The sequence below is a fragment of the Arvicanthis niloticus genome, chromosome 26 (assembly GCF_011762505.2).
Source record: "Arvicanthis niloticus isolate mArvNil1 chromosome 26, mArvNil1.pat.X, whole genome shotgun sequence".
Lineage (NCBI taxonomy): Eukaryota > Metazoa > Chordata > Mammalia > Rodentia > Muridae > Arvicanthis > Arvicanthis niloticus.
Genome location: NC_133434.1, coordinates 32621858 through 32647240, shown reverse-complemented (window position 1 = coordinate 32647240; position 25383 = coordinate 32621858). Strand labels below are relative to the sequence as shown.

The 25383-nt window shown below is 47.6% G+C and overlaps 2 protein-coding genes and 1 long non-coding RNA gene across 7 annotated transcripts in view; 1 reads left to right on the top strand and 2 right to left on the bottom strand.

Annotated features, from left to right (window-relative positions):
* Positions 1-13383, bottom strand: part of Pml (PML nuclear body scaffold) — a 31702-nt gene extending 18319 nt beyond the window's left edge. For all 3 annotated transcript variants that reach the window (XM_076925532.1, XM_076925535.1, XM_076925533.1), the window contains exons 1-2: positions 13173-13383; positions 10940-11403 (exon numbers count right to left, since the gene is read on the bottom strand). In XM_076925532.1, coding sequence (XP_076781647.1) covers positions 10940-11403; positions 13173-13301 — 593 coding nt within the window. In that variant the 5' untranslated portion in view covers positions 13302-13383. The remainder of the gene's footprint in view (positions 1-10939; positions 11404-13172) is intronic.
* On the top strand, positions 11480-25100 carry Stoml1 (stomatin like 1). Of its 3 annotated transcripts, none has more exons than XM_076925537.1 (7): positions 11480-11498; positions 17872-17978; positions 19698-19847; positions 20080-20283; positions 22914-23109; positions 23491-23706; positions 24237-25100. In XM_076925537.1, the coding sequence occupies exons 3-7, from the start codon at positions 19719-19721 to the stop codon at positions 24428-24430; spliced, it is 939 nt and encodes a 312-aa protein (XP_076781652.1). In that variant the 5' UTR covers positions 11480-11498; positions 17872-17978; positions 19698-19718; the 3' UTR covers positions 24431-25100. The 3 variants fall into 3 exon arrangements, with proteins under 3 accessions (XP_076781652.1, XP_076781651.1, XP_076781653.1); XM_076925536.1 differs by lacking the exon at positions 11480-11498 and adding an exon at positions 12799-12912 and having other exon boundaries at positions 19702-19847; XM_076925538.1 differs by lacking the exon at positions 11480-11498 and adding an exon at positions 16324-16530.
* Positions 21346-21912, bottom strand: LOC143439326 (uncharacterized). Its single transcript, XR_013107617.1, has 2 exons — positions 21692-21912; positions 21346-21474 (listed from the first exon to the last, which is right to left on the bottom strand). It is a non-coding gene; the product is annotated as an uncharacterized LOC143439326 (long non-coding RNA).
* Positions 25101-25383: the final 283 nt, after the last annotated feature.

Below are 25383 nucleotides of genomic sequence, written 5' to 3'. Positions count from 1 at the left end.
AAACCCAGCATTACAAAGGATAATAGCAGGAAAGCTTCAATACAAGGAGGGAAATTATACCCTAGAAAGAGCAAGAAAGTAATCCTCTTCCAACAAATCCAAAAGAAGATAGCCACACAAAGATAATTTCACCTCTAATAACAAAAACAACAAGAAGCAACAATCACTGTTCCTTAATATCTCTTAACATCAATGGACTCAATCCCCCAATTAAAACACATAGGCTAATGGACTGGATACATAAACAGGGCCCAGCATTTTGCTGCATACAAGAAACCCGCCTCAGTGACAAAGACAGACTCTACCTTAGAGTAAAAGGCTGGAAAACAATTTTTCAAGCAAATGGCTCTAAGAAACAAGCTGGAGTAGCCATTCTAAAATCTCCAGCCCGAGAACACAAAGGGAAGGACTCATGGCTCCACCTGTATAGGTAGTTGAGGGTGGCCTTGCCAGGCATCAGTGGAAGTAGACAGCCTAGGTACCTGAAAGTTTGGATTCCTTAGTGTTGGGGAATTTCAAGAGCAGGGAGGTGGGAATGAGAGGATGGTGGGAGCACACCCTCATAGTAATTGGAGGAGGGGGGATAGGGCAAGGGGTTAGGCATCAGTGCAAGTAGAGGGCCTTGGTGCCTGAAAGTTTTGATTCCCTAGTGTTGGGGAATTTAAGAGCAGGAAGGCGAAAATGGGAGGATGGTGGGTGTCGCGGCCAGAGCAAAATGTTGAGGCCCGGGCTGCCCCGCGTTTGGCGGCCACTGTATCCCGGTCCAAGCTGCCGCTCCGGTCCGAGGGTCGGGGTTCGGCAAGAGAGAGAGTGAGGGCAGTCTCGAGGAATGGAGACCAGACAGAGTGTGTTTCAATCCCATTTATTCTTCAGTCTCTCTTCCTCTAAGTGTCTCAAGTCCTAAGTTCCTAGTCCCTAGTTCCTAGTCCCTAGTGCCTCCATGTTCCAAGTTACTTCTTCCAAGTTCTCTTCCAAGTGCCTGCTACCTAATGCCTAATTCCTACTCCAAGTTGTACTCTCTGAAGTGTCTGATTCTCTACCGTCTGCCTCTGCCTTTTATATGTCTCACTTCTAAGCCATGCCTTTTGGTTACACCTTTAATCATGCCCTCAGGTCTTATCTCTAAATCTGATCTCTACACTTCTAAGTCACACTCTTAAGTTACACACCTTTAACTCACACACCCAAGGTATCTAAAACAAGATGCTATCAGAGTGTGCTCAGCTGTTGTAGGCTATTGTAATCCAAGTCTCATGTCAGGGTATATGGCTCAAGATGGCTGCAAAGCTGATAGCTGTTTTCTGCTAAAAGTCGGCCCCCAACAGGTGGGAGCACAGCCTCAAAGAAACTCCCAGAATTATATGGATTAGACATGACAGAGGCAGGCCGCCTGAAGACTAGATTCCAGAATTCAAACAAAAAATTATCTTGATATTAAAATTTGTTTTGAGAATTGTATATTGCAGAATACACAGCCTTGGTGTATCTACTCATCAAACAAGCTGAGCAGATCTGCTCAAACCTCTGATGTCCTGGAATTGCAGCTGGATGCAGTGAAGACACAGACATCAGAGGCTTATCAATTTACTCTTCCCCCTGCCCCTCTTCTAATATCTCAACGCCCATAATCAGCTTGAAGAAGTTAACGAAGAGTCGGCGCCCCTATTCCCTGGGCTTGGGGACTGAGGTGGTTAATATTGGGCTGTCTTTCTAGGGAAAAGTAGTGGTTTTGTTGGAACAGGGAGGATTAGCTAGGATTTATTGCATAGCCATAACCTATTGGTAGAAATATGTATAATTGTTATTAAGACGAAGTTATAATTTCTTAAATGGCACAAAATTTACTTTGATTTCAAATTTAAGGTTTTTCATTGGTATCAGCTTCTTATTGATATAAAAGTGAGATTAATATTGTTACTCTCATAGGCATTGTGCCTATATAACACATTTAGGAATACAAGGCTTAGACCCAGTCCTTCTTTAACTTTTTAAACTGATTTGAGATGGTTAGCCTGTGAGTTAAGGGCCTATGGCAAATTCATGGCTCTAAGTTTATTATTAGGGTGTTTTCTATCTTTTATTTAGCTGAGAGGAGTTAACAAACAATAGTCCAGATTACCTTACACGGATAGTTGGTTTTCAAAACGTCAGAAGTCCACAGAATTGACGTTACAAACATTTCTGTATTAATGTCCATTTTGATTAGAGACCTGTCTGCTCCTGACAGCTTCCTGTCTTGGATTCTAAGAAGAAATTGAGCATCTTTGGAGTTACTCCAGTTGTGGTGAGACAGCCACTAGGCAAGAATTGCCTCTTTTCATCTACAGACAAATTACTGTCCAGAAAAGGACACACTTGTGGAATAGTCGACTGATTATATCTGCCAAGACAGAGTAATCAGCCCTTAATAATTCTGCATCACTAGGTCTGTCAGATGATCCTGGGCCAGAAGGCTGAAGATCGAATGCTCCAAAGTTTTGTAGTATAGAGACTCTCCAGGTGCTCAGCGGTCTCTATAATTTGGCTAAGTTTTAGAAGCTATGCTTTGTGCTTCCCATAATTTCAGTTAACTCAGTCATTCTGGATTTCTGACGGGTTGAAGACTTATAGTCTCATAGCCAATCCCGGCCATTTACTTTGAGAGAAAAGGTTTGAGAGGATGGTTTTCAGCTGACATTCATTCTAAAGCCAAGAAAAAAAAAGCCAGGTTCAGAATTAAGTCTGTTAGTTAGGAGGGATGACAGAGGTTCTGTTTAGTGAACAAAATGATGGACTGGGTATTAGGTCTGTCTTGCACCTTACTGACACAAATTGGTATAGTTATGCTCTAATTGTATTCTAAGAGAAAAGTTTTATTTTAACAGGAAGGGTGTTATGTAGGAGGACCTAAGGTGGGAGTAGTAAGGAGAGGAGGAGGAGAGGAGGAGCTAGGTGACAAGGGGTGGGGGGCATGGAGGTGGATGTTTGCATGTCCCCGCCAGTCAAAGATAGTTGATATATCTAGGTTGGGTATTGGGTTACACTTCTGATTGATATTGAACATTACCAAACTTATAAAGCCTTTGATTAACATTAAAAAAATAGTATAAAAGCAAAAGCAGGGATGGGATAGGGGTTATCTAAGGAGGGGAAATGGGGAAAGGGGATGGCATCTGAAATGTAAATAAAATATCCAATAAAGATTTTCACATAAAAAAATTGTTCTGTTATCTGGGTGTTATCAAGAGTTGTAATAGGAGAAAGGAGAGAGGTGGGGGCGGGGTGTTGAGAGAAGACCTGGGAGCAGAGGCTGGAGTGATATTCTCTCTCTGGCTTTGGAGATGAAGGAAACATGTACCAAGGTAGAGGGGGCAGCACAGAATGGAGAGAACAGAGTCTCCCCAGGAGTCTGCCAAGGGAGCCAAGCTTAGCTGGAACTTTGATTTATTTAATCTCAGAACCATTTCAGATGTCTGGAATCCAGAGAGACAAGATAAGGGAGCTGTATTGTTTTAAACCCCTGAGTTTGTGTTGATTTCTTATCGAAGCAATAGGAAGTTAACACAGAAACCAGGTAGCAGCCTTGGAACAAGCTCTTAACTGTTGTAAGGCTGTTGCTTTAAATGTCAGAGGAAAGTACTTTTAGTTACTTCTCCAGAGATATTCTACAATTGACTCTCACCCCGATGTTAAGAAAATGCTCACTTGAAATCTGGGGAAAGAGCTGGGCAGTGGTGGCGCACGCCTTTGATCCCAGCACTTGGGAGGCAGAGGCAGGTGGATTTCTAAGTTCATACACAGTCGTGCAAATACACAGTCACACACACATACACACACGAGTCATGCACACACAGAATCATGTACATATACACATAATCATACACACAGTCACACACATATACACACAATCATTCATACATGCACATAGTCATGCACACATACACGCACACACAAAGACAGAAAAAGAAAATCGATTTTCCCTCAGACCTCTGCTTTCTTTGATGCATAAAACACAGTAGTCCGTACAACATTCAGAAGGAAAGAGAGTGTGACCCATGAACACTCCTTTCTAGCTAAGACAACTCTCAGGTGTAAGAGTGGCTATGAATATTCTTGAAACCAAGAGACTTAAGCAACTTGAAACACAAAAATCCTCCCCGTAGGAAAATATTTACTGACAACATCCCTTCAGTCAGGAGCTCAACCAAAACAAAGACTCTGGGCGTCGACAGCCTATAGCTCAGAGACAGAGAGCACATGTCCTGAGTCCCAGCTCCAGTCTGAGGAACACGGTGCTAATGTAATGCTAGTGGGTTGATCACTAGAGGGGACTATCCACGGCTGAGAGTCCATTAATACTAAGATAGAGTGCTTCATTACAAACAAACTGTAAGACTTCAACAGTTTTTTTCTTTTTAAAAAGTATTTGTGTGTATGTGTGTGTGTGTGTCTGTCTGTCTGTGTATCTCTGTGTGTGTGTGTGTGTGTACCTGTCTGTCTGTGTATGTCTGTCTGTCTGTGTGTGTCTGTGTGTGTATCTGGTGTGTCTGTCTGTGTATCTGTGTGTGTGTCTGTCTATCTGTCTGTGTATCTGTGTGTGTCTGTCCGTGTGTGTCTATCTGTGTCTGTCTATCTGTGTGTGTGTGTGTGTACCTGTCTGTCTGTGTATGTCTGTCTGTCTGTGTGTGTATCTGTGTATGTATCTGTCTGTCTGTGTATCTGTGTGTGTATCTGTGTGTCTGTCTGTCTGTGTATCTGTGTATGTATCTGTCTGTCTGTGTATCTGTGTGTCTGTCTGTATGTGTATCTGTGTGTGTCTGGTCTATCTGTGTCTGTCTGTCTGTCTGTCTGTGTCTGTCTATGTATCTCTGTGTGTGTCTGTCTATCTGTGTCTGTCTATGTATCTATGTGTGTGTCTGTCTGTCTATTTGTGTGTGTGTGTGTGTGTGTGTGTGTGTGTGTGTGTATGGACACAGTTTGTGTGTGAAGATCAAAAGACAATTTGTAGGACTCACTTCTCTTTGCCGTGAGGACTCTGGGATCACCTCAGGTCGTCAGGCTTGGGAGCAAGTGCTCATACCCATTGGGCCATCTTCCCAGCTTCTCCAATAATTTTTTAAAGTCTAGGGATTGAGGTTTAAAATAGGTAATCTTGGAAGAATCCTTTTGGAAGGGTGGTCTTTCTTCTTCCTTCCTTCCTTCCCTCCTCCCTTCCTTCTTCCATTCTCTCTCCCCTTTCTGGTGACAGAGAATTGAACTCAGGGCTCACGAAACTCAGTAGCTACTCTACTGAGCTACGTCCCCAGCCCCTAAACATACTTTGAAGTTGGCAAGTCTAATTTGATTTTTCTGTTAAATTCAAGGAAAATGAAACTCTACATTGCTTTAGCAGCATGCTGCCTTTGACAGTACAGTTCTAAAAGGAAACAGTCTGAGTTCTAAATAAGCAACCTGCAGGCTCCTTCTGCTAGCTGCAGGCTGGTGGGCAGGTGAGCCCAGCCCCTGTAGTCAGGAATCTTTCATCCTGTTCTGTCCCTGGGTGCGACTGCCCTCCTTCTAGGTTGGCTCCTATACCCTCCCATGTCAGTCTCCTTTGGGCAGTAGAATAGTCTTAGATGAGGGCCAGGGAGGCAGAAAACACTTCAGAAAATGGGCGGGTGCTCTTATGTAGGAGGAAGGAAGAAAGATTCTTTGATTCCTTTGCAGTAGCCGTTTTTCTGAGACACACCAAAGGTGTTTTCCCTTCTGACAACAGGATGGAATCAGACTTCCCTTTAAGGAGGATACAGCTTGGAGCTTTGAGAAAGGACTTAGCTGAGTAGGCCAGGCTGAGTGGCCCCTAGCATTCCCAACAGCTTTTCAAGGAGAGATTTTGATCCACTGGAGATAACACCGAGACTCAGCTTTGAATTTGCATAACAGCTTCTTGTCCAGTCCACTCTGCCACCTCCTAGGACTCAAGACTAGTTATGTGTAACCTCCTCAGCCCCTGCAATCCCCTGGAACTCTGAGGAGAGAGCCTTTTGTAAAATGAAGTGGCCTTGGCAGAAAGAACTACAAAGCCGTCCTGGTAGCAGGATCTACCTGTGTATAACCAGGCCCAGGTCAGGCCTGAGCCAGACCACCTTCCTGGCTTAAGTAGGCTATTAACCATTTTACACTCCAGAAGCTAACTAAACATTTCTCGCTCTTTTTGTTTGTTTGTTTGGTTGGTTGGTTGGTTGGTTGGTTTTTTTGGAGACAGGGTTTCTCTGAGTAGCCCTGGCTGTCCTGGAACTCACTCTGTAGACCAGGCTGGCCTCGAACTCAGAAATCCGCCTGCCTCTGCCTCCCAAGTGCTGGGATTAAAGGCATGCGCCACCACTGCCCAGCTTTGCTCATTTTTACAAATTGTTTTTCATGAAACTCATAGAACTCAACATACTTCTCTAAAGTATGATTTAAAGACTGACTCTTAAGCCAGGCGGTGAGTTCCAGGACAGCCAAGACTACACAGAGAAACCCTGTCTCAAACCCCCCGCCCCCCCCCCAAAAAAAAAGACTGACTCTTTTATCAAGGCTCTCATATCCTCCTCACAATCAGATAAGAGATCCCAGTTCCTTCAAACTGCCCGGCACTGTATCATGAAGGCATCTCTGGAGGCCTATGTTCCTTGCCAGGGAGCCCGGCACTGTGTGGACCTAGCACAGCCTTTGGATCAAAGCTGTATATTCAGACTCCAATTCTCATTTGCTCGGCAATAGCCGTTTCAGTGCCCAGCACAAAGTAAACTGTTGCCTCCCTAATTGATCGTTCAGTGGCTACACAGACAGAGAGACAGATAGGGTTCCAGTTAGTTTCACTTTATGGCTCAACATTGATCCCTAACTCATAAACGTAATTAACATTAAGTCCCACTGTTAATCACTCTTCTACACTGGTCAAGGTCTCACGTCCCATCTCTGCTGAGCAGCTAAGTCAAATACCATTGCTGGAGAGGAGAGAACAGCCTCTCCAGGGACTTACACCCTAACCCTGATCTTGCCTTGAGTTATTTTAAAATCCTCCTTTCTTCTCTGAAACATCACAAGGGCCAGATGTGCAGGGGAATCTCCTTTATACACATAGTATCCTACCAAATGGACCATATTTATTATCGGGTCTGAAACAAGTCTCCTGGGTAAGAGCTTATAAAAAAGGAGAAAGGAGTCATTTCCTATCTTTTCTGTTATGTTGCCTGACTGCAGGCAGCAGCCTCTCTTCTGCCACATGGCTGTGCTCCTCCCTGGCCAGAAACCAATCTTAGTACTGAGCCCTGAGAAGACGCAACGCACTAAAAATTGCACAGGGTGTGGGTGGGTGGGAATGTAAGGTGGGGACAGGCAGGGCTGGGAAGGAAGTAGCTGCTTGGCACCCAGGGTGCAAAGCTGGGGTAGATTCTCCCAGACGGTTAATTCAGGCCAGGCAAGGTCACTGGTTCCTGGAGCTGGCTTGTCACCTTTTGCCAACCACTCCAGCTTCTCATCTTGAAGACTTTCCCCTGAGTTTTCCATCCCACACACTTCTTTAATTTGATGAGCAAGTCTTTCATTATCTCCATATGGCTACAGTATCTGCCCATAGACGTTGATGGTCCTGGATGAATTCCCTCACCCCAGCCCCCCAAACTTTAAAATCTGATATCCAGTCCACAGAGAGTCCTAGATTTCTATCACTCATGTGCAGAAGGCCTCCAGGTCCTTCGAGCTCTGACAGTGTGAGACCCAGTCATTCCTGTCCCCCGAAACCCACACCAGCTTCTTGCAGACCTTGATTTCCTAAGGGATTTCCTTTTCCCTCCAGATCCTACACTTTAGTTTCTGAATATATACAACATATGGTAATATGTCCCGTCAAAAATCTTTATGAACAGGAATAAAACAGAGCTAAGAATGCAGCTAAGTGAAACAATGTTGGCCTTGGAGCTGCCAACATTGTCCACTTGAGACAAAGAACCAGAGTACAGGGAGAGGACCTAGCCATCAGCTTAAGCAGTGAGCTTCCAACAGTGTAGTCCCCGTCTCATTAACACTACAGCTATTCGGTGACAGGATATGCATGTGCATGCATGTGTGCATGAAAACAAGGAGCAAGCCGAGCAGGTTCAATGTTCTGGAAAGTGTGGAATAAAATGATAACTTCACTGAGCATGGTGGCTCACTTCTTTAACCCCAGCACTCTCTCTCGGGAGGCAGAGGCAAGAGGATCTCTTGTGAGTTCAAGGCCAACCTGAACAATCTACAGAGCCAGTTCCTGGACAGCCAGGGCTACACAAAGAAACATTGTCTCGAAAAATCATAAAAGGAAAAAAAAAGTCCTAACATCTTGCAAACCCAGCTCACCTTTCCCGTTTCTGTTCAGCTCAATCTCTAAGGCCTGATCAGACTCTCGGGAGCTCTGCCTTGCACACAAGCCTCCTCCTTGCCGCCTTTCTCTTTCCTTCCACCGGGCACTGCTACTTTGAGTCAATATGACACCCGCTTACAAGCTTCTGTCAGTCCAGGCTGGGCACGTGGTTTTCAGCAATCTAGACTGACATGCCTTCCTTCCTTCTTCCTTCTGCCCACACACTAGCTATCAGTGTCCTGAGCAGGTGACAGTGTCAAGGGAACACAACAAAAGAGGCAGTGTAATCAGAGTCACCGTGAAAACACAGTTAGGTGGTTAGTAAGACAGGCTCCCACCTTAGGTCACTCTGTGACCTTAGCTGCTCCCTGCTGGTCCTCCACAGGTTCCCAAGAGGGCAAGGCTGGATCTGTGTGTACTCACACTCCAACACTTAACAGAGAATGCGGCACACTACAGGTGTAACATGACAGTGGGCTGAGACAAGCCACACCACGGGGGTGGTGATCAAATGCCAAGGATCTGAAGGCAGACCCTAACCCCAAAGTTAAAGCCAGTTCTTGTGCCACTCCCCAGCATGACCTACTCCTCAGCTCAATGACAAAGGCCAGGATGGTATATTTTAACTTGTGGCCAGAGGCAAATTGTGGGTTATTTATGGCACAGAGGTTGGAGAAAAAAATGTTTTTTTTCATAACCACCAGTTTAAAAACCAAAAAAAAAAAAAAAACAACCAAACCCAAGATAGTGACAAAGGAACAACCAAAATTGTCCCCTGGCCTCTACATATATGAGCACACACACACACACTTGCATGTGCACTCAAGTGCCACATACACACACACACACACACACACACACACACACACACACACGTCTATTGTACCTGTACAGACTTTTTCATTATTCCCAAATATTAAAGTATAAAAACTATTTACATGGTATTTAAATTTTTAGCATTATAAGTAATTTGTTTAAAGGCAGGGTCTCACTATATACTACTGGCTGGTCTAGAACTTGCTATGTAGACTAGAGTGTCCTCAAACTCACAAAAATCTGCCTGCCCCTGCCACCCCAGTACTGGTATTGAAGGCAGCATCCTGACTCATGAGTAATCTTGAAGTGGCTTAGCATTTGTAGGAAGACCATCACTTCTCTGTGGTGGTGTTGGGGGGTGTCGGGGGTGTCAATCATCCCCTCTATTATGATGAAGGACAGCATTATCATGCTCAAAGAAATGAAAGATTTCAAATTAAAGAGATTAGTATAAAGCAGACAGGAAAACCTAATGCAAAACCCATACAAACTACATTAGAAATTCATTGTACTTATTGTTTTGCCAGGCAGTGGTGGCACACGCCTTTAATCCCAGCACTTGGGAGGGAGAGGCAGGCGGATTTCTGAGTTCCAGGCCAGCCTGGTCTACAGAGTGAGTTCCAGAACAGCCAGGGCTACACAGAGAAACCCTGTCTCTAAAAACCAAAAAAAAAAAAAAAAAAAAAAAAAAAAAAAATTATACTTTCAAAGCCTAGTTAAAATATTTCAAAATGTAACCCAGCTAGAAACAAGATTAATAATATATCATGATCCCCATTGAGTTTTTCCTCCTAGGAACCATAATCTAGTTCAAAGAAAAGACACTGATTTAATTCATCATGCTAAAAAAGCAAAGATCATATAAGAGATTATTTTTTAACAAAGGCGTGAGCTCTTCCTTGGGCTGATTCAAAGTCATACACTATAAGAGAGAGACTGACACATTTCATCCCCTAAAACTAAAGAGTTATTTAAAATATGATACCACATACTAAGTGAAATATTACCACAATAGATTCTTACAGAGGGACCTGTAAGAACTCCTCAAAGGAAAGAAAAGAGGGCACCAAACAGGCAATTCACAAAGGAGGGAAAACACAAGGGCCAATAAAGAGAGAGAAGCCATTTGATCTTAACAGTGCACCAGAAAATGCAAATTAGGCAGCAGAGGACAGGGGTGGGGGCAGGACTCGGCAGAAGGCAAGCTCTGGAAAACAAAGATTAAAGAGTGTCCCCCGAAAAGGAAATGGTTTCTGTTCCCATTGATTCGGCAAAAACTACTAGTCCCAATGTAGGCAGTCTACTTCTGAATGGCCAAAAGTTCATTTATCATACGCTACCTTATTGGCTAAAAGGGTGGAAACAGGCCCTGATAAGGTTACCCGACCTGCATTTTATTCACAAAAACAAAACAAACAAAACAAAAAAAAACCCTTCCAATTTAGCAACAGCAGCTGCCCCCTGAATGGAGGGAAAGTGTTGAAAACTAAGCAGATGGGGACGGAATGGAGACAGCACTCTCTTTTCTTTAGTATAAATTTTGTTTGTGAGCTATATAGATTCCCTATATAAATTGAAAATATGCTGTTTAACAAAAATAATTATAAGCGACTTTCTTTGCTCTTTGCATATAGTCATTTTCAGATAGCACTCCCGATGATATTGAGGTATATATATATATCTCAGAGGGGCATTAGAAACAACTACAAGCCAGCGGACCCCATTTTGAGAGGCAATTCCCTGAAGCTCTCACCCCTGACTCCAGGATGCTCCACTTACTTAGTCTGCGTAGGGGTGCGGTGGTTGGAATTGGAGCAGAAGATGTTGGACTTGCGCGTACTGTCGAGGAATTCGCTCACTGAGCTGTTGCGGAGCTCGTCCAGAGGCTGGGCCTCATGCTTGAGGTACCACTGGTGTGCATCGAAGCACTTGGTGCACATGAGCTGTTCACACTCGAAACACCAGAAGTCAGCCGACTCTTTGCAGCGGGTGCACGCAGCCTGCGCATCCACGATCTGCCGGAACACCGCCAGGCGCCGCTGCAGGCTCTCGAAGAACACGTTATCCAGGGCCTCCGCATTAGCACCGGCCGAGTCCGGTGCCTGGCAGGTGGGGCACTGAAAACGGCGCGCCTCCAGGCATGCGGAGCACAGCGTGTGCAGGCAAGGCAGCAGTTTAGGGCATTTGGCTTGAGCCTGGCAGCCCGAGCAGCGCAGAAACTGAAATTCCTCCTTTATGGCTTGCTGGTGAACCAAAGAGAGAAATGAGGCCTACAGAAAGCCCAGAAGTCCTGTCCCCTCCACTGGCCGCCCATCCCTTCAGCTGGAGGCTGGAGCCGGTAGGACCTCACATTCCATTCCAGGGAATCATTGGATCATGTCCTGGCTTACGGGCACCCCAGTTCCTCATTTACTCGGGCTTTGCAGCTCTCACTGAACAATTTACCCAGCCCCCATCTACTTACCATTAGACTAACTAGTAGGCCCTGAGATAGAAGTTTGGATATATCTTTGCCTTTAAGGGACTCAAGTTTAGAAAAGTACCAACTTCATATAAAGTGCTTAACACAATTGGCGGCGGGATGGTCCTTTAAAAAGTTAGACTTAAACTACCATATGACCAGGACTTCTACTCTTCATATATACTCAAAAGAACTGGGAAAAATATCCAGGCATATAATTATAAACTAATGTGCCTAGCAACACCACCACAAAAGTCACAGTGATCCAAGCGTCCATTAGCACATGAGTGCATGAACAAAATGTGTCTGCAAATGTAACAAAATATTATTCAGCCTTTAAAAGGAATGACATTCTGATACAATGTGGATGAAATCCTGAAGGCATTAAGGTAAGTGAAATATGCCTGCCATAAAATGAGAAATATTGTGCAATTCCAGTCATATAAAATAATAGGGATAGTCAGTTTATAGATATAGAAGGTGGAGCTATTGTGTAAATGGTTTAAATGCTCAATACTAAGACGTACTCATAAAAGTTAACTAGTATTTTTTGATCCTTAGCTATATAATGCTAATAATAAAAAAATATGGCAATGTGGCCTTATTTGTGCTTTTGTGAAGGGAAAAATGAATTAAGAATAACAGGGTGCAGGTAGTTCTTTCCGGGGTAAGTATGGAAGGTTGAGGTAATACTTCCAAGAGGACCATGAATTAGGCTTCCTTGGAAAATGACACATGACCCTGGTGGCTCATACATTAATCCCAGAGCTCAGAAGGCAGAGGCATGTGGTCTCTATGAGTTTGAAGCCAGCCTGTTGTTACATAATGAGCTCCAGTCCAGCCAAGGCTACAAAGTAAGATCCTGTGTTCAAAAAGATAAAATAAAATAAATTTTAAAAATCCCTAAACCTCATACACATAAAATAAGTCGATGAAAATTAAAAGAGAGAGAAGTTGCATGAATCACGTTGGTCTTAGCAGGCGCTTTGGTCTGGGCCAGGTTTTGTTTGTTTTGTTTTGTTTTGAAACAGATCTTGCTGTGATGCCCTCAGCAGGCTTGAACTCTCTTTGTAGCCGAGGCTGGCCTGGAACTTGTCATCCTCCTCCAGCCCCCACATCCCAAGTGCTATTACTCCTGGGACGTGAAACCACAGCTGAAAAAACGGGAAGTGTTTGGGGGAGGAGGGGCGCTATAGTTCTGCCATGTCTGGGACATGCCTTTTAGCTCCAGGCCAGGGCAAACAAGACTCCTGGCCAGGCCTTCTCCCGGGACTGTGGTCTCTCATCTGAGGTAAGAACTAAAAGGCAAGGCTTCGGGGAGTAGGAGTTACAACCCAACTATCCCCAGTGCTACCGTAACTCATCCCGGTTCCTATTTTACTTTATGCTGTCAGTTCTACTCCTGCCCAGCCTGGAGGGTCAGGACTTTGGTGTCTCTTTAGGACACTAACTCACTTCTCTATAACGACCTTCTCCATTCTCAACTCCCCCAACCAAAGTAAACGAATAAAAAAAACCCTAATAGCCCTTCATCTCCTAACCCAGTAGTACCTCCGCAGAGCTTTGGGTGTGTTCATGGTCTCCGGAGGGTTCCTCTGGGGGAGGCATGGTGGGCGTGGGGGTCAGGGCAGAGTCCTGTGGTCGACAAGGGGATCCAGGAGGTGCAGGCGCCGTCTGCATGGTGACCGGTTAAGTTTCGATTTCTGGATTGGGTCTGTGAGGGCGGGAGATGGGTCCCAGACTTGAGCTGCGGGGAGGTGCCCGCGGAGTGCCCGCCTCCCGAAAGGAAGTGAGACAGGGCTGGGCGGGTCTAGGGGAGGAGAGGCTGGTTCTGTAGTCTCCCTTCTAAAGTTAAAAGAAAGACTGTGGAGCTACAGAAGCAACTCTGGTAGAGCCAAAAAGGTTAACCAAACATGCAAGTAAACAAGCCCGGCATGCTGGCACGGCTCTGTAGCAGAACGATCGCGAGTTTGATTGCTCTACGAGGAAAGATCCTGGTACGCACGCAGCATGCAACTAGAAGAGATACAGGGCTGACAGGCGATTCCTTGTCTGTGAGCTATTCAACTCATTTCACAGCTATGTGTCTTTCTAGTTAAGAGCCAGGTAGAGAAATAAAACCCTCTTTGAGAGAGCCCCCAAGTCACCCAGAATGGAGACTTCGACCCAGTATTGGGATAGGTTTGCCTAGAAAGGCATCCCTCAGCCGAGAATGCAGCACGAGATAGAAAATCACCGGGGATTCAGAGTTGCGCAAACACTTTACAGAGAGTCAAACCCAGAGTTTGGATAGGAGTGGAGGTCTGAAACAGGAGAGCCCATTTGGGAAGTTGTCAGGGCCATTTTCAGATTTGAGATGGGGCTCCGGCAAAGTGATACCAGAGGTGAGATTAATCATAAGATGAGAGTCGGGCGGTGGTGGCGCACGCCTTTAATCCCAGCGCTTGGGAGGCAGAGGCAGGCAGATTTCTGAGTTCGAGGCCAGCCTGGTCTACAGAGTGAGTTCCAGGACAGCCAGGGCTATACAGAGAAACCCTGTCTCGAAGAACAAAATCTTTGGCCAACGAGAAGCAATTCAGAACCCAGTGGGTGAGGAAAACACATACCTGCAGACACTTTGATTGGCCAGTGCCTTTGGCTTCTAACTTCAGTCTATGTGCATCTATCCTACTCTCGGTTCCTATGTGATTAAAAGGGATAGTGACAGGTCCCTGCTTTTTAAACTTAGAGTTGGGGTGAGGTGCTAAACCCAACATCCTGGAGACTATGAGAGGCCTTGAAAGTATGCTACACCTCCAAGCTGACCAGTATCCTTTGGCCTTTAAAATTAGGCCATCAATCTAAGATAAGTCAAATGTGGCAGGCAGTTGTTTCAGTCATATTGTGTACAAATATTTGTGTTTTCTTCCCTCAATTTCTTTATCATGTGATGTAACATCTATGAAGCGAATATCAGCACCGAGCGGTGGTGGCCCACGCCTTTAATCCCAACACTTGGGAGGCAGAGGCAGGCGGATTTCTGAGTTGGAGGCCAGCCTGGTCTACAGAGTGAGTTCCAGGACAGCCAGGGCTACACAGAGAAACCCTGTCTTGAAAAACCAAAACCAAAACCGAAGAGAGAGAGAGAGAGAGAGAGAGAGAGAGAGAGAGAGAGAGAGAATATCAGCAATTATCATATGGAAGTTTGAGATTTTAAAGGAATATCCCTTAAGAAACAGTCATCTATTCTAAATTTATAATGCATTTGCAGTTGTATGAGGGATAGTTATATCTTGTCAGGTGTAATTATAGCATAGTTAAATATACAATATGTTTGCAATTGTATGTCAGACAGTTATCTCATGTTTAGGCATTATTATGATCTGCTTATTGTTTTCACTTGGTGATTAATAAAAAGATGTTAATTGTGTGTCAAGTTGACAAGGGGTGGATTTGTGATGGCAACTCTGGGTTATCAACTTGACTACATCTGAAATTAACTAAAACCCGATTCCTGATAACAACTCATCTTAGGGTTTGTTGTTGTTGTTGGTTTTGTTTGTTTGTTTGTTTGTTTGTTTGGGTTTTTTGAGACAGGGTTTCTCTGTAAACATCTTAGGGTTTTTATTGCTGTGACAAAACACCATGACCAAAAAGCAAGTTGGAGAGGAAAGGCCTTATTTTGCTTACGTTTCCACATAGTAGCTCATCAATGAGGGAAGCCAGGACAGGAACTCAAATAGGGCAGGAACCTGGAGGCAGGGGCTGCTGCATCCATCAGCAGAGGCCATGGAAGAGTGCTACTTACTTACTGGTTTGCTCTCCATGCTTGCTCAGCCTACTTTCTTATAGAACCCAGGACCAGCAGCCCAGGGTTGGCCCCACCCACAGTGGAATGGGCCCTCCAACATCAGTCATTAATTAGGAAAATGCTCTTCAGGATCACCTACAGCACAAACTATGGAGGCATTTTCTCAATTGGAGTACCCTCCTTTCAGATTACTCTAGCCTGTGTCAAGTTGACATAAAACTAGCCAGCCTAGAGGTCAATAGGCAGAGGAACTTAGAAATGGGCTATGGCAGGGATCCGGGGAAGGCAAGACTGGGAAAGGTCCATTCTTTCCTTGCTTTGTAAAACGGCCCGTCAGCCTCCCAGCATCCTATCGGAGTACATTTTCTACCTTCATACGGGCTTTCTGAAGCCACGGAAAGACAGTTACCTCAAGTGCCTGGATCAAGGAGTCTGGTGTAATGCTGCAGTAGCCCTCCTGTTTTATAACTCTGTGCTATACCCACCACCACCACCTCCGCCACCATCCAATGACAGGCTCTATTTTCTTGGCTGTGGGGAAACAAAAAAAAAAAGCCAGTTTGCTGACCACAACAGAAGAAATCCTAAATCTGGACGAGCACATCCTTCAGTGTGTTAAGTTTGGAGGAGTGATTTGAGGCCCAAAACATTTCCCTGATTCTGGAAAAAAACGTTCCTGTAATGCTCTTTTAAAGCCAAACTTCCTCGCCTCCTTTCCAGGTAAGAGACCAGGAAGGAGGTCGTCAGGAAGCTTAGAACCAAGGCCACATCCCCCAAACTGTGCGCCCGCCGTTCGGTCCTCCCAGCGCAGGGGGTGCTGTGGGGCGGCGGGCATGGACCCGGCCTGATTACTGAACCTACCCAGCCACTGTTGTTGATGGCGCAAGTGAAGCCGGAAGCAGTGGGGACGAGGAGGGGCGGAGCTGCCACGGGCTGGGCAGGGCAGGCTCCTGGTGGAGGATCGGGGCGTGTCCCGGTTAGAAGTCATGCTTGGCAGGTCGGGCTACCGGGCACTGCCTTTAGGGGATTTTGATCGTTTCCCGCAGTCGAGCTTCGGCTTTCTGGGTTCGCAGAAGGGCTGCTTGTCCCCAGAGCCGGGCGGCGTGGGGCCGGGGGCCGGTGAGTGGCTGCCCAGCACGGCGGACAGGAGGGGCTAGTCAATACCCCCAGACCTGTACCCTGCCTGTAGGAGGAAGGAGTGAGAAGGGGATAGGATATGAAGAGGGTTCCAGACAAGGCGTCGGGGTGCTACTACTGATTTGTCCTCCATAGGGCCACCAGCTGCAGCTTTGGAAGCCGCGCAGCCCCATCTTCCCGAATCTTAGTCCATCACGTTACTATTTCCAGGGTAGCCCATCATGCTTTAGAAAGAAAACAGAGCCCTAGGCAGAGGGAGCCACAACCCACAAGGCATCTGTAGAGAAATGGAAAAAGAGTCACCCTAGGGTAACAGCGCAGGGAGCAGGAGTCTCTTGTGTCTTGGCGAAGATGCACAGAACAAAAAGCCAGACCTGCAAGCTGCTCGGCTTGTTTACTTTGGCTTTCTCTCTCCAAAGCCTGACCTTGGAGTATTCAGGGCTTCTGTGGTTCTCCTGTATTGACTGTGCATTGAAAGCTTTGGCATTGCTAAATGAATCCCCCATTTTCTGCCCCCTGTTCTTAGGATTGCCTCTGACCAAGGATTCCTTCTTTCAGGGAGAGGTCAGGAGTTAGTTTATGACTTAGAATGTCCTACAGGCAAGGGCTTCTTGAAGGATAGAACAGACACTTCTTGTCACCTTCCTGTCTAGCTAGGGCTGAGGAAGAGAGAGCAGATAGTAAGCTCACCCCCAGATTCTGGGCCTGTTTGCTCAACACCCATTCAGGATTCTGAGTTCTTCAGTCAGTCAGCATCCTTGGCTTGAGCCTCAGCTTCCCTCCAAGCAGCTTAAATTGAAATACAAATTAAAAATATATTTTCAGGACGTTACAGTGGGAATAAAGATTAAAGCAGAAAGGGACACTTTAGTCTCGCTGTGACTGTTACTGACAAGCAATTTTATCCTTGTTAGCTGAGGCGCTTTCTCTGTAAGGACCCCTTGAAAGTCTACTTGTGGGGCTGTTGGTAGAGTGTGTTAATGTGTTAACACCAGCAGTGTCCGTTCCACTCAGCATGTTCTATTCCAGGTTTAGGTGGGCGACACACGTTAGACAAGGGGTTGTTGATTTGTCCTAGGTCCAGCAGAGAGAAATTCATGGATTGTGTTCTCAGGGCTCTCACCTAGGAGAGAAAAGTCTTGTGTAGGGTGTTGCACAGGTTAGTTATGATGGAGATCCCCTAACTAGCTATGGGAAGCCTCTGAAGCAGAATACACATAAAACATACACGCCGCCCACTTTAGTCTGGGACACTGTGCTTGTAGTTGTCCTGCCAGGCCCAGCGCTGGTGTTCTGTGGTTGCTTCTGCTCTTTTGTCCCCAGATGCCCCGGAGAGCTGGCCGTCCTGTCTCTGCCATGGCCTCATCAGTTTCCTGGGGTTCTTGCTGCTGCTGCTCACTTTCCCCATTTCCGGCTGGTTTGCTCTGAAGGTAAGGCTGGCTGGATGCTGGGAGGTGGGGGTGGGGGCTGGGAGGCACAGTGAAGCGTTGATGAATGGATTTCCTGTAATTGGCCCCTTGCCTCTAAATACCATCACACCTCTGAAATAGGCGAGGTGAGGGTTGCTCATTTTTTTAAGACTCATCCTGGTTGTCAACTTGACAGGATGCCTGTGAAGAGAGAACCTCAACTGAGGGATTGCCTCATCCCGTGGCCACATCTTTGGGAGCATTTTGATTGCTTGATTAGTGTAGGAGGGCCCAGCCCCCTGTGGTGCAGTCCCTAAACAGTTGGGTCTGAGCTAGCTGAGCAAGAGAACGTGCAGGTCAGATGGGAGATGGGGGTTGGGGGTAAGCGGGTACTAATAATCCTTCCTCTGTGGTCTCTGCTTCACTTCTGCCCCCAGTTTCCTGCTTGAGTTCCTGCCTTAGTTTCTTCCCTCGGTGATAATCTGTAACCTGGATAAATAAACTCTTTTCTCTCCAAGTTTCTTTTAATCATAGTGTCTCTCACAGCAACAGGAGAAAGTAGGGCAGTTCCCATCTTCAGATGGATAAGCTGAAGCCCAGACTGAACCAAAGGTATCTTGAGAACCAGGAAGGAGCAGAAATTGTTTTCTGAGTCCTGGAATCTGGACAGAGAGACTTACAGACATACAGACAGATAGATATATCTTTGCAAAATCATCCTCCCTTTGGCTCAGGTTCGGTAGGTCGAAAGAAAGGCACCCAGCAAGCACAGAAAAGCATCCAGCCAGCACAGAATGAAACTCAGGTGTCGTTTTGCATAACAGTTGATGCTTATAGGCAAGGATGAGAGAGATACAGTTGTAGTTGACAACACACCTGACAGGTCCAGGGTAAGTGAAGCCCAGGCAGGCCTTCCCCTTTGCATGGCCCTAGGCAGTGAAGTCCCTGGAAATCCTCTATGTTTGTGGGTCTAGAAGGGAGCACTGAGATTCACCCAGGTCCTACTTCTACAGTGCCACCGAAGCAAATGTCCTTTAACCCCTGGTGTGCGACCTGGCCCCTCTGGCCTTTAGTTCTCCGATTTAGACTTAACTATTTATTAAGGCGATTTAGGGATATGAAGGTGGTGAAGCCATTTGTTCAGGGTATTTGTTAGAGCAGCCCAACCTTCTCCTCAACTAATCCAAGAGCAAACAGTTCCCTGGAATGAGTCATGCCTAGCTTCAGGCCCCAGAGGTGAAGTTTCTCTGATCAAGTCAGTACTCGTGGTGACTAAGACATGGCCCATCACTGAGCTCTGTCCTCAGAGCAAGCCCTTTTCACGCTGTCTCTGACTGGCTGTGTAATTGCTGAGTTTGTCTCTGAGCTCCCAGTGTCTCTCGTCTGAGCCCAGCTAAGTGTGTTAGTGTTCTTGTCATTGTGACAGAGAGTCGAGAGGGCGGGCTTGGTTTGGCTCTCAGCTTCGCAAGTGTCAGCTTTTGGTTGCTTGACCCAATGTGTTTGATCAGAGAGAGCATCACAGTGGTGAAGGTGTACCACAGGAAGTCCTTCACCTCATGGCAGAGAAAAAGGAATATAGGAAGTAGCCCAGGTTGACTTCTGGCCTACACTATACACACGGAAGGGCATTTGACTGGCTGCGGCTGGGTGAAGTGCAGAGGACAGAGGGGGACCTGGCAAATGACATTGAATAGTCAAGGCTAACCGTTTCCAAACCCTTTTCTTGGCCATCTTGACCAGATAGTGCCCACCTATGAGAGGATGATTGTGTTTCGACTGGGCCGGATCCGTAACCCCCAGGGACCTGGCATGGTTCTTCTCCTGCCCTTCATTGACTCCTTCCAGAGGGTAGATCTGAGGACCCGAGCCTTCAATGTTCCTCCTTGCAAGGTGAGAGGCTTCTCAGCCGCCCTGCACAAAAGGAATGAGGCATGCGCGCGGTGAATTGTCAGCATGCCAGGGCTTTGACCTGTACCTGACGCCACCTTTTTGAAGATAACATTTTGCATTTGAGGAGCTGGCAACCAGGCCTGTGGGTCAAGGTGAATAGTCCCAGTGGGTAACACCTCCCAGTAGCCTCCAGCCCTTTTAATGTTATCTCTATCATGGTCTTCTGAAACAGCTGGCCTCTAAAGATGGGGCCGTGCTGTCTGTGGGAGCCGATGTCCAGTTCCGCATCTGGGACCCAGTGCTATCCGTGATGGCTGTGAAGGACCTGAACACAGCCACTCGCATGACAGCCCACAACGCCATGACCAAGGCCCTACTCAGAAGGCCACTGCAGGAGATCCAGATGGAGAAGCTCAAGATCGGCGACCAGCTCCTGGTAGGTGGCTTCTCACAAGGTAGGGCCCCAAGTTGAGGAATAGAAGGCGGCCCAGTCATCCATATTTTGAGCATGTGTCCTGAGAAGAAGTGCTCTAGTGGAAACTCTTGGTCTGCTGCTCTGGCTGCTTTGTTTTGCCCATCACTGCTGCTGTGATCACGGCTCTGGGCCTCAAGCCCTCCAGTTTCTGTTTTGGTGGGTTGCTGTCCTCTGCATACAGCCAAGTATCGGTATTTCTGTACATGTGGTTCTATCGGCTTTTTTTTTTTTCTTCCTTGTTTAGAACAGAAGAGAGACATGGGAACATTTGAGTCTTTTTCCTGTCCCCACTTTATGTATGAGAAATTAGGTACACTGGAGTTTATCGTCTTTCCTGTGTGCTACACATGTGGTAGTGTGTCCCCCCCCATACCAAGCTTGTGCTTGTCCCCTGCGTTGCCGAGCATTTATTTATCCGCCTTCAGTGAGGACCCCCAGCCCCCACAGAGCAGGGTTCAGCCCTAACAGTGGTCCTCATACCACAGTGGTTGTTTTGGTTTGATGTTTTATGGCAATGCCAGCTGGGGATGGAACCCCAGGCTGTGAGCATCCTAGACAAATGTACCACTGAGCCCACTGGCCCCAGGCCCAGCATTTTATGATGTACAGCGGCTCTGTACCTGTCCAGCAGCATCTCAGCTTTTCGTTTTCATTGTGAGAGGGCCCGTGGAGGAGGGGGACCGAGGCTCAGAAATTATTCCACTTGGTTCTGAGAACCATTCACGGTAAAGGACAGTACTGGGCCAACATGGGCTCCTACCCATAATCCAGGGTTTAGCTAGTACAGCTCTGGTAAGACAGTGCTACCAAATTCTCTTCACACAAGCACAGCCCATCATAACTCATCTTTAGGCCAGGCAGTGGTGGTGCACGCCTTTAATCCCAGCACTTGGGAGGCACAGGCAGGCGGATTTCTGAGTTCGAGGCCAGCCTGGTCTACAGAGTGAGTTCCAGGACAGCCAGGGCTACACAGAGAAACCCTGTCTCGAAAAACCAACCAACCAACCAAACAAACAAAAAATACCTCATCTTTAGGGAGATAAAATGGATCTTAAATGAAGATGTGTTGCTTTGGTGTGAGATGGTCGGTGAGGAGAGAGTCCCTCTAGGATGTGAAAGTCACTAGTGTCCATTGCCAGGATGAGTTGGCTCCTGTTACGATAGGAAAGAAAATCTCAGGAGCTGTATTCTATTCTGTATTCTCAGGGCCTGAGTATTCTCCGCGTCCCTTTCCCCTCCCACTCCCTCCCTAGCTGCCACTTTCCCTCTTCCTCCTCACATATTCTGGCCCACAGCTTTTGGGGCCCCCCACTCCTCCCCTGCCTTGCCTCTTCACTGGCAGAAGAGACTCCAGGCAGAGCCTTCATACCCTCTGCATCTCTGTTCAACTGTGCTTCCTGCTTCCCTCCCACAGGGCTCTTTCCTGTGCTGGCGCTGCCCTGCTGGTCCACCTCCCCCAGGGATCCTAAGGAGTCGCTTTGCCTCCTCAGTCAAGCTCTCTTCCCTTCTCCCCTAACTTCCAGAAGGTTCTGTTCCTCTCCCTCCAAGATTATGAGGTAGCTCTGCTGTCACCACAGTGACCGCCGCGCCCCCCCCCTCTGAGCAATGGGTGTTTCTCAGCCCCTCCCTTCTTCCGTCTAGTGGCAACATTCTTCTTTGGATCTCTCTGCCCCTTCCCTCCCAAACTTGCTTTGTCTCCTGTCCTCCAGTGTCCAGGTTTCTGTCATTGGCCTTCTCATGTTTGACAACCCCCTGCCTCAAGAGAGTTGTTCACTGGAGGGCTCACAGCTGTCCTGGTCTAGTCTGATGCTTGTGTGCCCTGCTTCTCTTTATCCTTTGGAAACTTAGTAAATCATTTTTGCTAAACTGACAGTTTTAAAATAGCTGTTACCCTCCCCTGTCCACCCCTGTGTGTCCTCTCCAGGTGAATGCCATCATCATGACCCTAGGAACCCATGCCAGGAGCCTGCCTTCCTCCACCCCTGTGCCATGCATACCGATGGCACAGCCTGTTCCCTTCTCCCATGACTTTTACAAGAGTTTTCAAGGCAGGCCTCCCTTGCAGCATCTGCATCACCACACACCTCTGCCCTCTGCCCTCTGCCCAGCCCCCCTCATTTCTTGTCTGCACTGTGAAACCATTCCTCCACTCCCAACCTTCTCTAACACAGTGTCTACCCAGCAGCCAAGAAGCTCTCTCTCCAAAAAGGGAGTCTGCTTGGTTGGTCACCATCATGTCTATATATTCCCCTCTGGGGTCCCTTGTTGTCTTAGAACAAACCCAACTGAGCAGAAAGAGGCTACCTGGAACCCTCAGTTCTCACCTGTGCCCCAATCCATACTTGAGAATCCAAGCGGAACGTTCTAGAGCCTACTGTCTGGGACTTGCTGAGAAGGTTCCACCTACTTCTACTTGGAGTTCTCACCTCCCTCCCTGACCCTGCACTTGCCTAGCCAAATGATTGGTGCTTCTTGCTGAATTCCAAGCTGGGACCTCCATGTCCATGTGTGGCTATCGTGAGTTGTCCGGAGAAGATGTTCAGGGGAGGGCCTTATCAAATGACTCTTCCCTCTTCCCTCACTGCCCTCAGCTGGAGATCAATGACGTGACCAGAGCTTGGGGACTGGAGGTAGACCGTGTGGAGCTGGCAGTAGAGGCTGTGTTGCAGCCACCCCAAGACAGCCTATCTGTGCCCAGCCTGGACAGTACCCTCCAACAGCTGGCCCTCCATTTGCTGGGGGGAAATATGAACTCAGCAGTAGGACGTGTTTCGTCCCCAGGGTCAGGTAAGGAGTGTGGCATCCTCTTTTCTTCTAGTCCCTTTGGCTTAACTGATACAGTCTATCCCATATCTAGAGCTGAACAGAGTGAGGGCTTAGGGAAGATCCCAAGTGTGCAAGTGTGCAGAGGCCCTAGGTAGCCTCTGTGAGAGAAGCCACAGTTCTGCAAGAGTAGCTGGAAGGAGGGCTGTGCGTTCCAGGCCAGAGTAGCTCAAACACATGGGTTTGGGCTTTTTGCTGGGAATCAAGAGACAGCATCTTAGGAGGATTAGCATTTCACAGGGGATGAAGGGCTGTAAGAAGAAACTTCACAAAAGGATCCGGACCTTTGTCGAGCACTGACCTATTCTCTGTCACCCTCCTCAACCCTGTTGGCCTCCTGTGTAGACACCTTGGAAATGATAAACGAAGTGGAACCTCCTGCCTCTCATGCTGGGGCTGGGGCTGAGCCCAGCCCGAAGCAGCCAGTGGCTGAGGGGCTCCTCAATGCCCTGCAACCCTTCCTGTCAGAGACACTGGTCAGCCAGGTTGGGGCCTGCTACCAGTTCAATGTCATCTTGCCCAGTGGCACCCAGAGTATCTACTTCCTGGACCTTACTACAGGTGTGGGGTTCTCCCTGTCTTTCCCTTCCCTTTCCACTCAGGTTGCTTGTGGCCCCCCCACCCCCGTGGTCTTTTAAAAGACTGTCCCCTGCTCCGGACCACTGTGTGGAATGATAATGACAACCTGACCTCTGGTCTCCCTGGGATCAGCAGGACAGCACAGTTCCATAACCAGGAGCTCTCATATAGAGCAGGGCCTGTCACATGCTGGGCTCTGCCCAGAGCACTCTACCTGCTTGTTACTGTGAACCTGTGAGGCAGGACTGCTATCTTTGTCATTCATAAATCTGCAAACAGAAGCAACAAGCAGTCCCAGTCAGTTAGGCTTAAAGCCACTATGTTAGAACCTGGCCCACCCCTACCATGTGTGTGTGTGTATGTGTGTGTGTGTGTGTGTGTGTGTGAAGTCTAGCCTACATGCCCAGCTCTAGACCTTGAGCTAACCAGCGCTTGCTACTGTTAGTGGGGTGGGCTACCCTCCCCTCCCCATGTAGCATTCTCCTACTGATGCTAATGCTACCTCCCAACAGGACAAGGCAGAGTGGGATATGGAGTACCCGATGGCATTCCTGATGTGGTGGTGGAGATGGCTGAGGCAGACCTACAGGCCTTGTTGTGCAGGGAACTTCGGCCCTTGGGGGCCTACATGAGTGGGCGGCTGAAGGTGAAAGGTGACCTGGCTGTGGTCATGAAGCTGGAAGCTGTCCTTAAAGCCTTGAAGTAGCCGTGTTAGTTGTCCATCCGACACCTAGCCCTGAACCTGGTGCCAAGCCAGAGAAGCCTCTTATAGTAGGAGGCATTGGTCTGGGCCACGGATAACTGAGGCCTGAAGATGTTCCAGGCCCAATGAGGAACCCAGGAGGCTGGGAGACATCTGTAGCTGGTCACAGCTGAGTCAGGTGTCCTGTACTTAGCCTGTGGTAGTTCTCTGGACAGGCCTTTGCTCATTCAATCCCCCAACAAATACTTAGTCCTGAGTTGCTACAGAGTGAAGTCAGAGAGCCTGGCCTGCGCTACTCAGCTGATAACCTGACTGGAGAGACAAGAAGCACAGACACAGCCTGAATGGCAGCCATGTGAAGGATCAAAGCACATTATGGCTCTGACATTCAGGGAGATCAGCGGAAGGGAAGGCAGGCGAGGGAGGGTAGCCCCCAAGAAGGGGTTACTGCAGTGGATCCAGGCGGCCCTAGAACAGGCTAGGTGGGGAGGGCATGGGATAGAGCAGTGGGTCTTGTGGGTCTGCTCCTGAAGTCACCGGGCCTTATCCACCAGCTCCATCCTGCATGTTTGAGGAGCTGGGCTCAGGGCAGCATGTGGGAGAGCCCTGCTGTTCTGTGCTTACTAGAGGCTTGGGGCCTCCAACAAATAAACGTGACATTTACAGTGTGGAATGGAGACGTGCAGCTGGCTGTGGGGTATGGTGGGCCAGGGAGGGTCTGCAAGGCACTATGCCCAGCCAAGGGCCAAGGCTAGAGGCTGACATAGGCCCTCAGCATATGAAGCTCTTCCTCTGGGGTGCTGTAACAGCCTTGGGCTATGGTTGATCTGTTTCTTTTATAGTGGGGGATCAGATTTCCCAGGGAAGTAGGATATAACTACAAATACTTACTGAAGAGCAAAAGATGAGGGGCTCTTAACGTGTTTGAGAGAGGAATGGGAGGCGCTGTGAGTAGC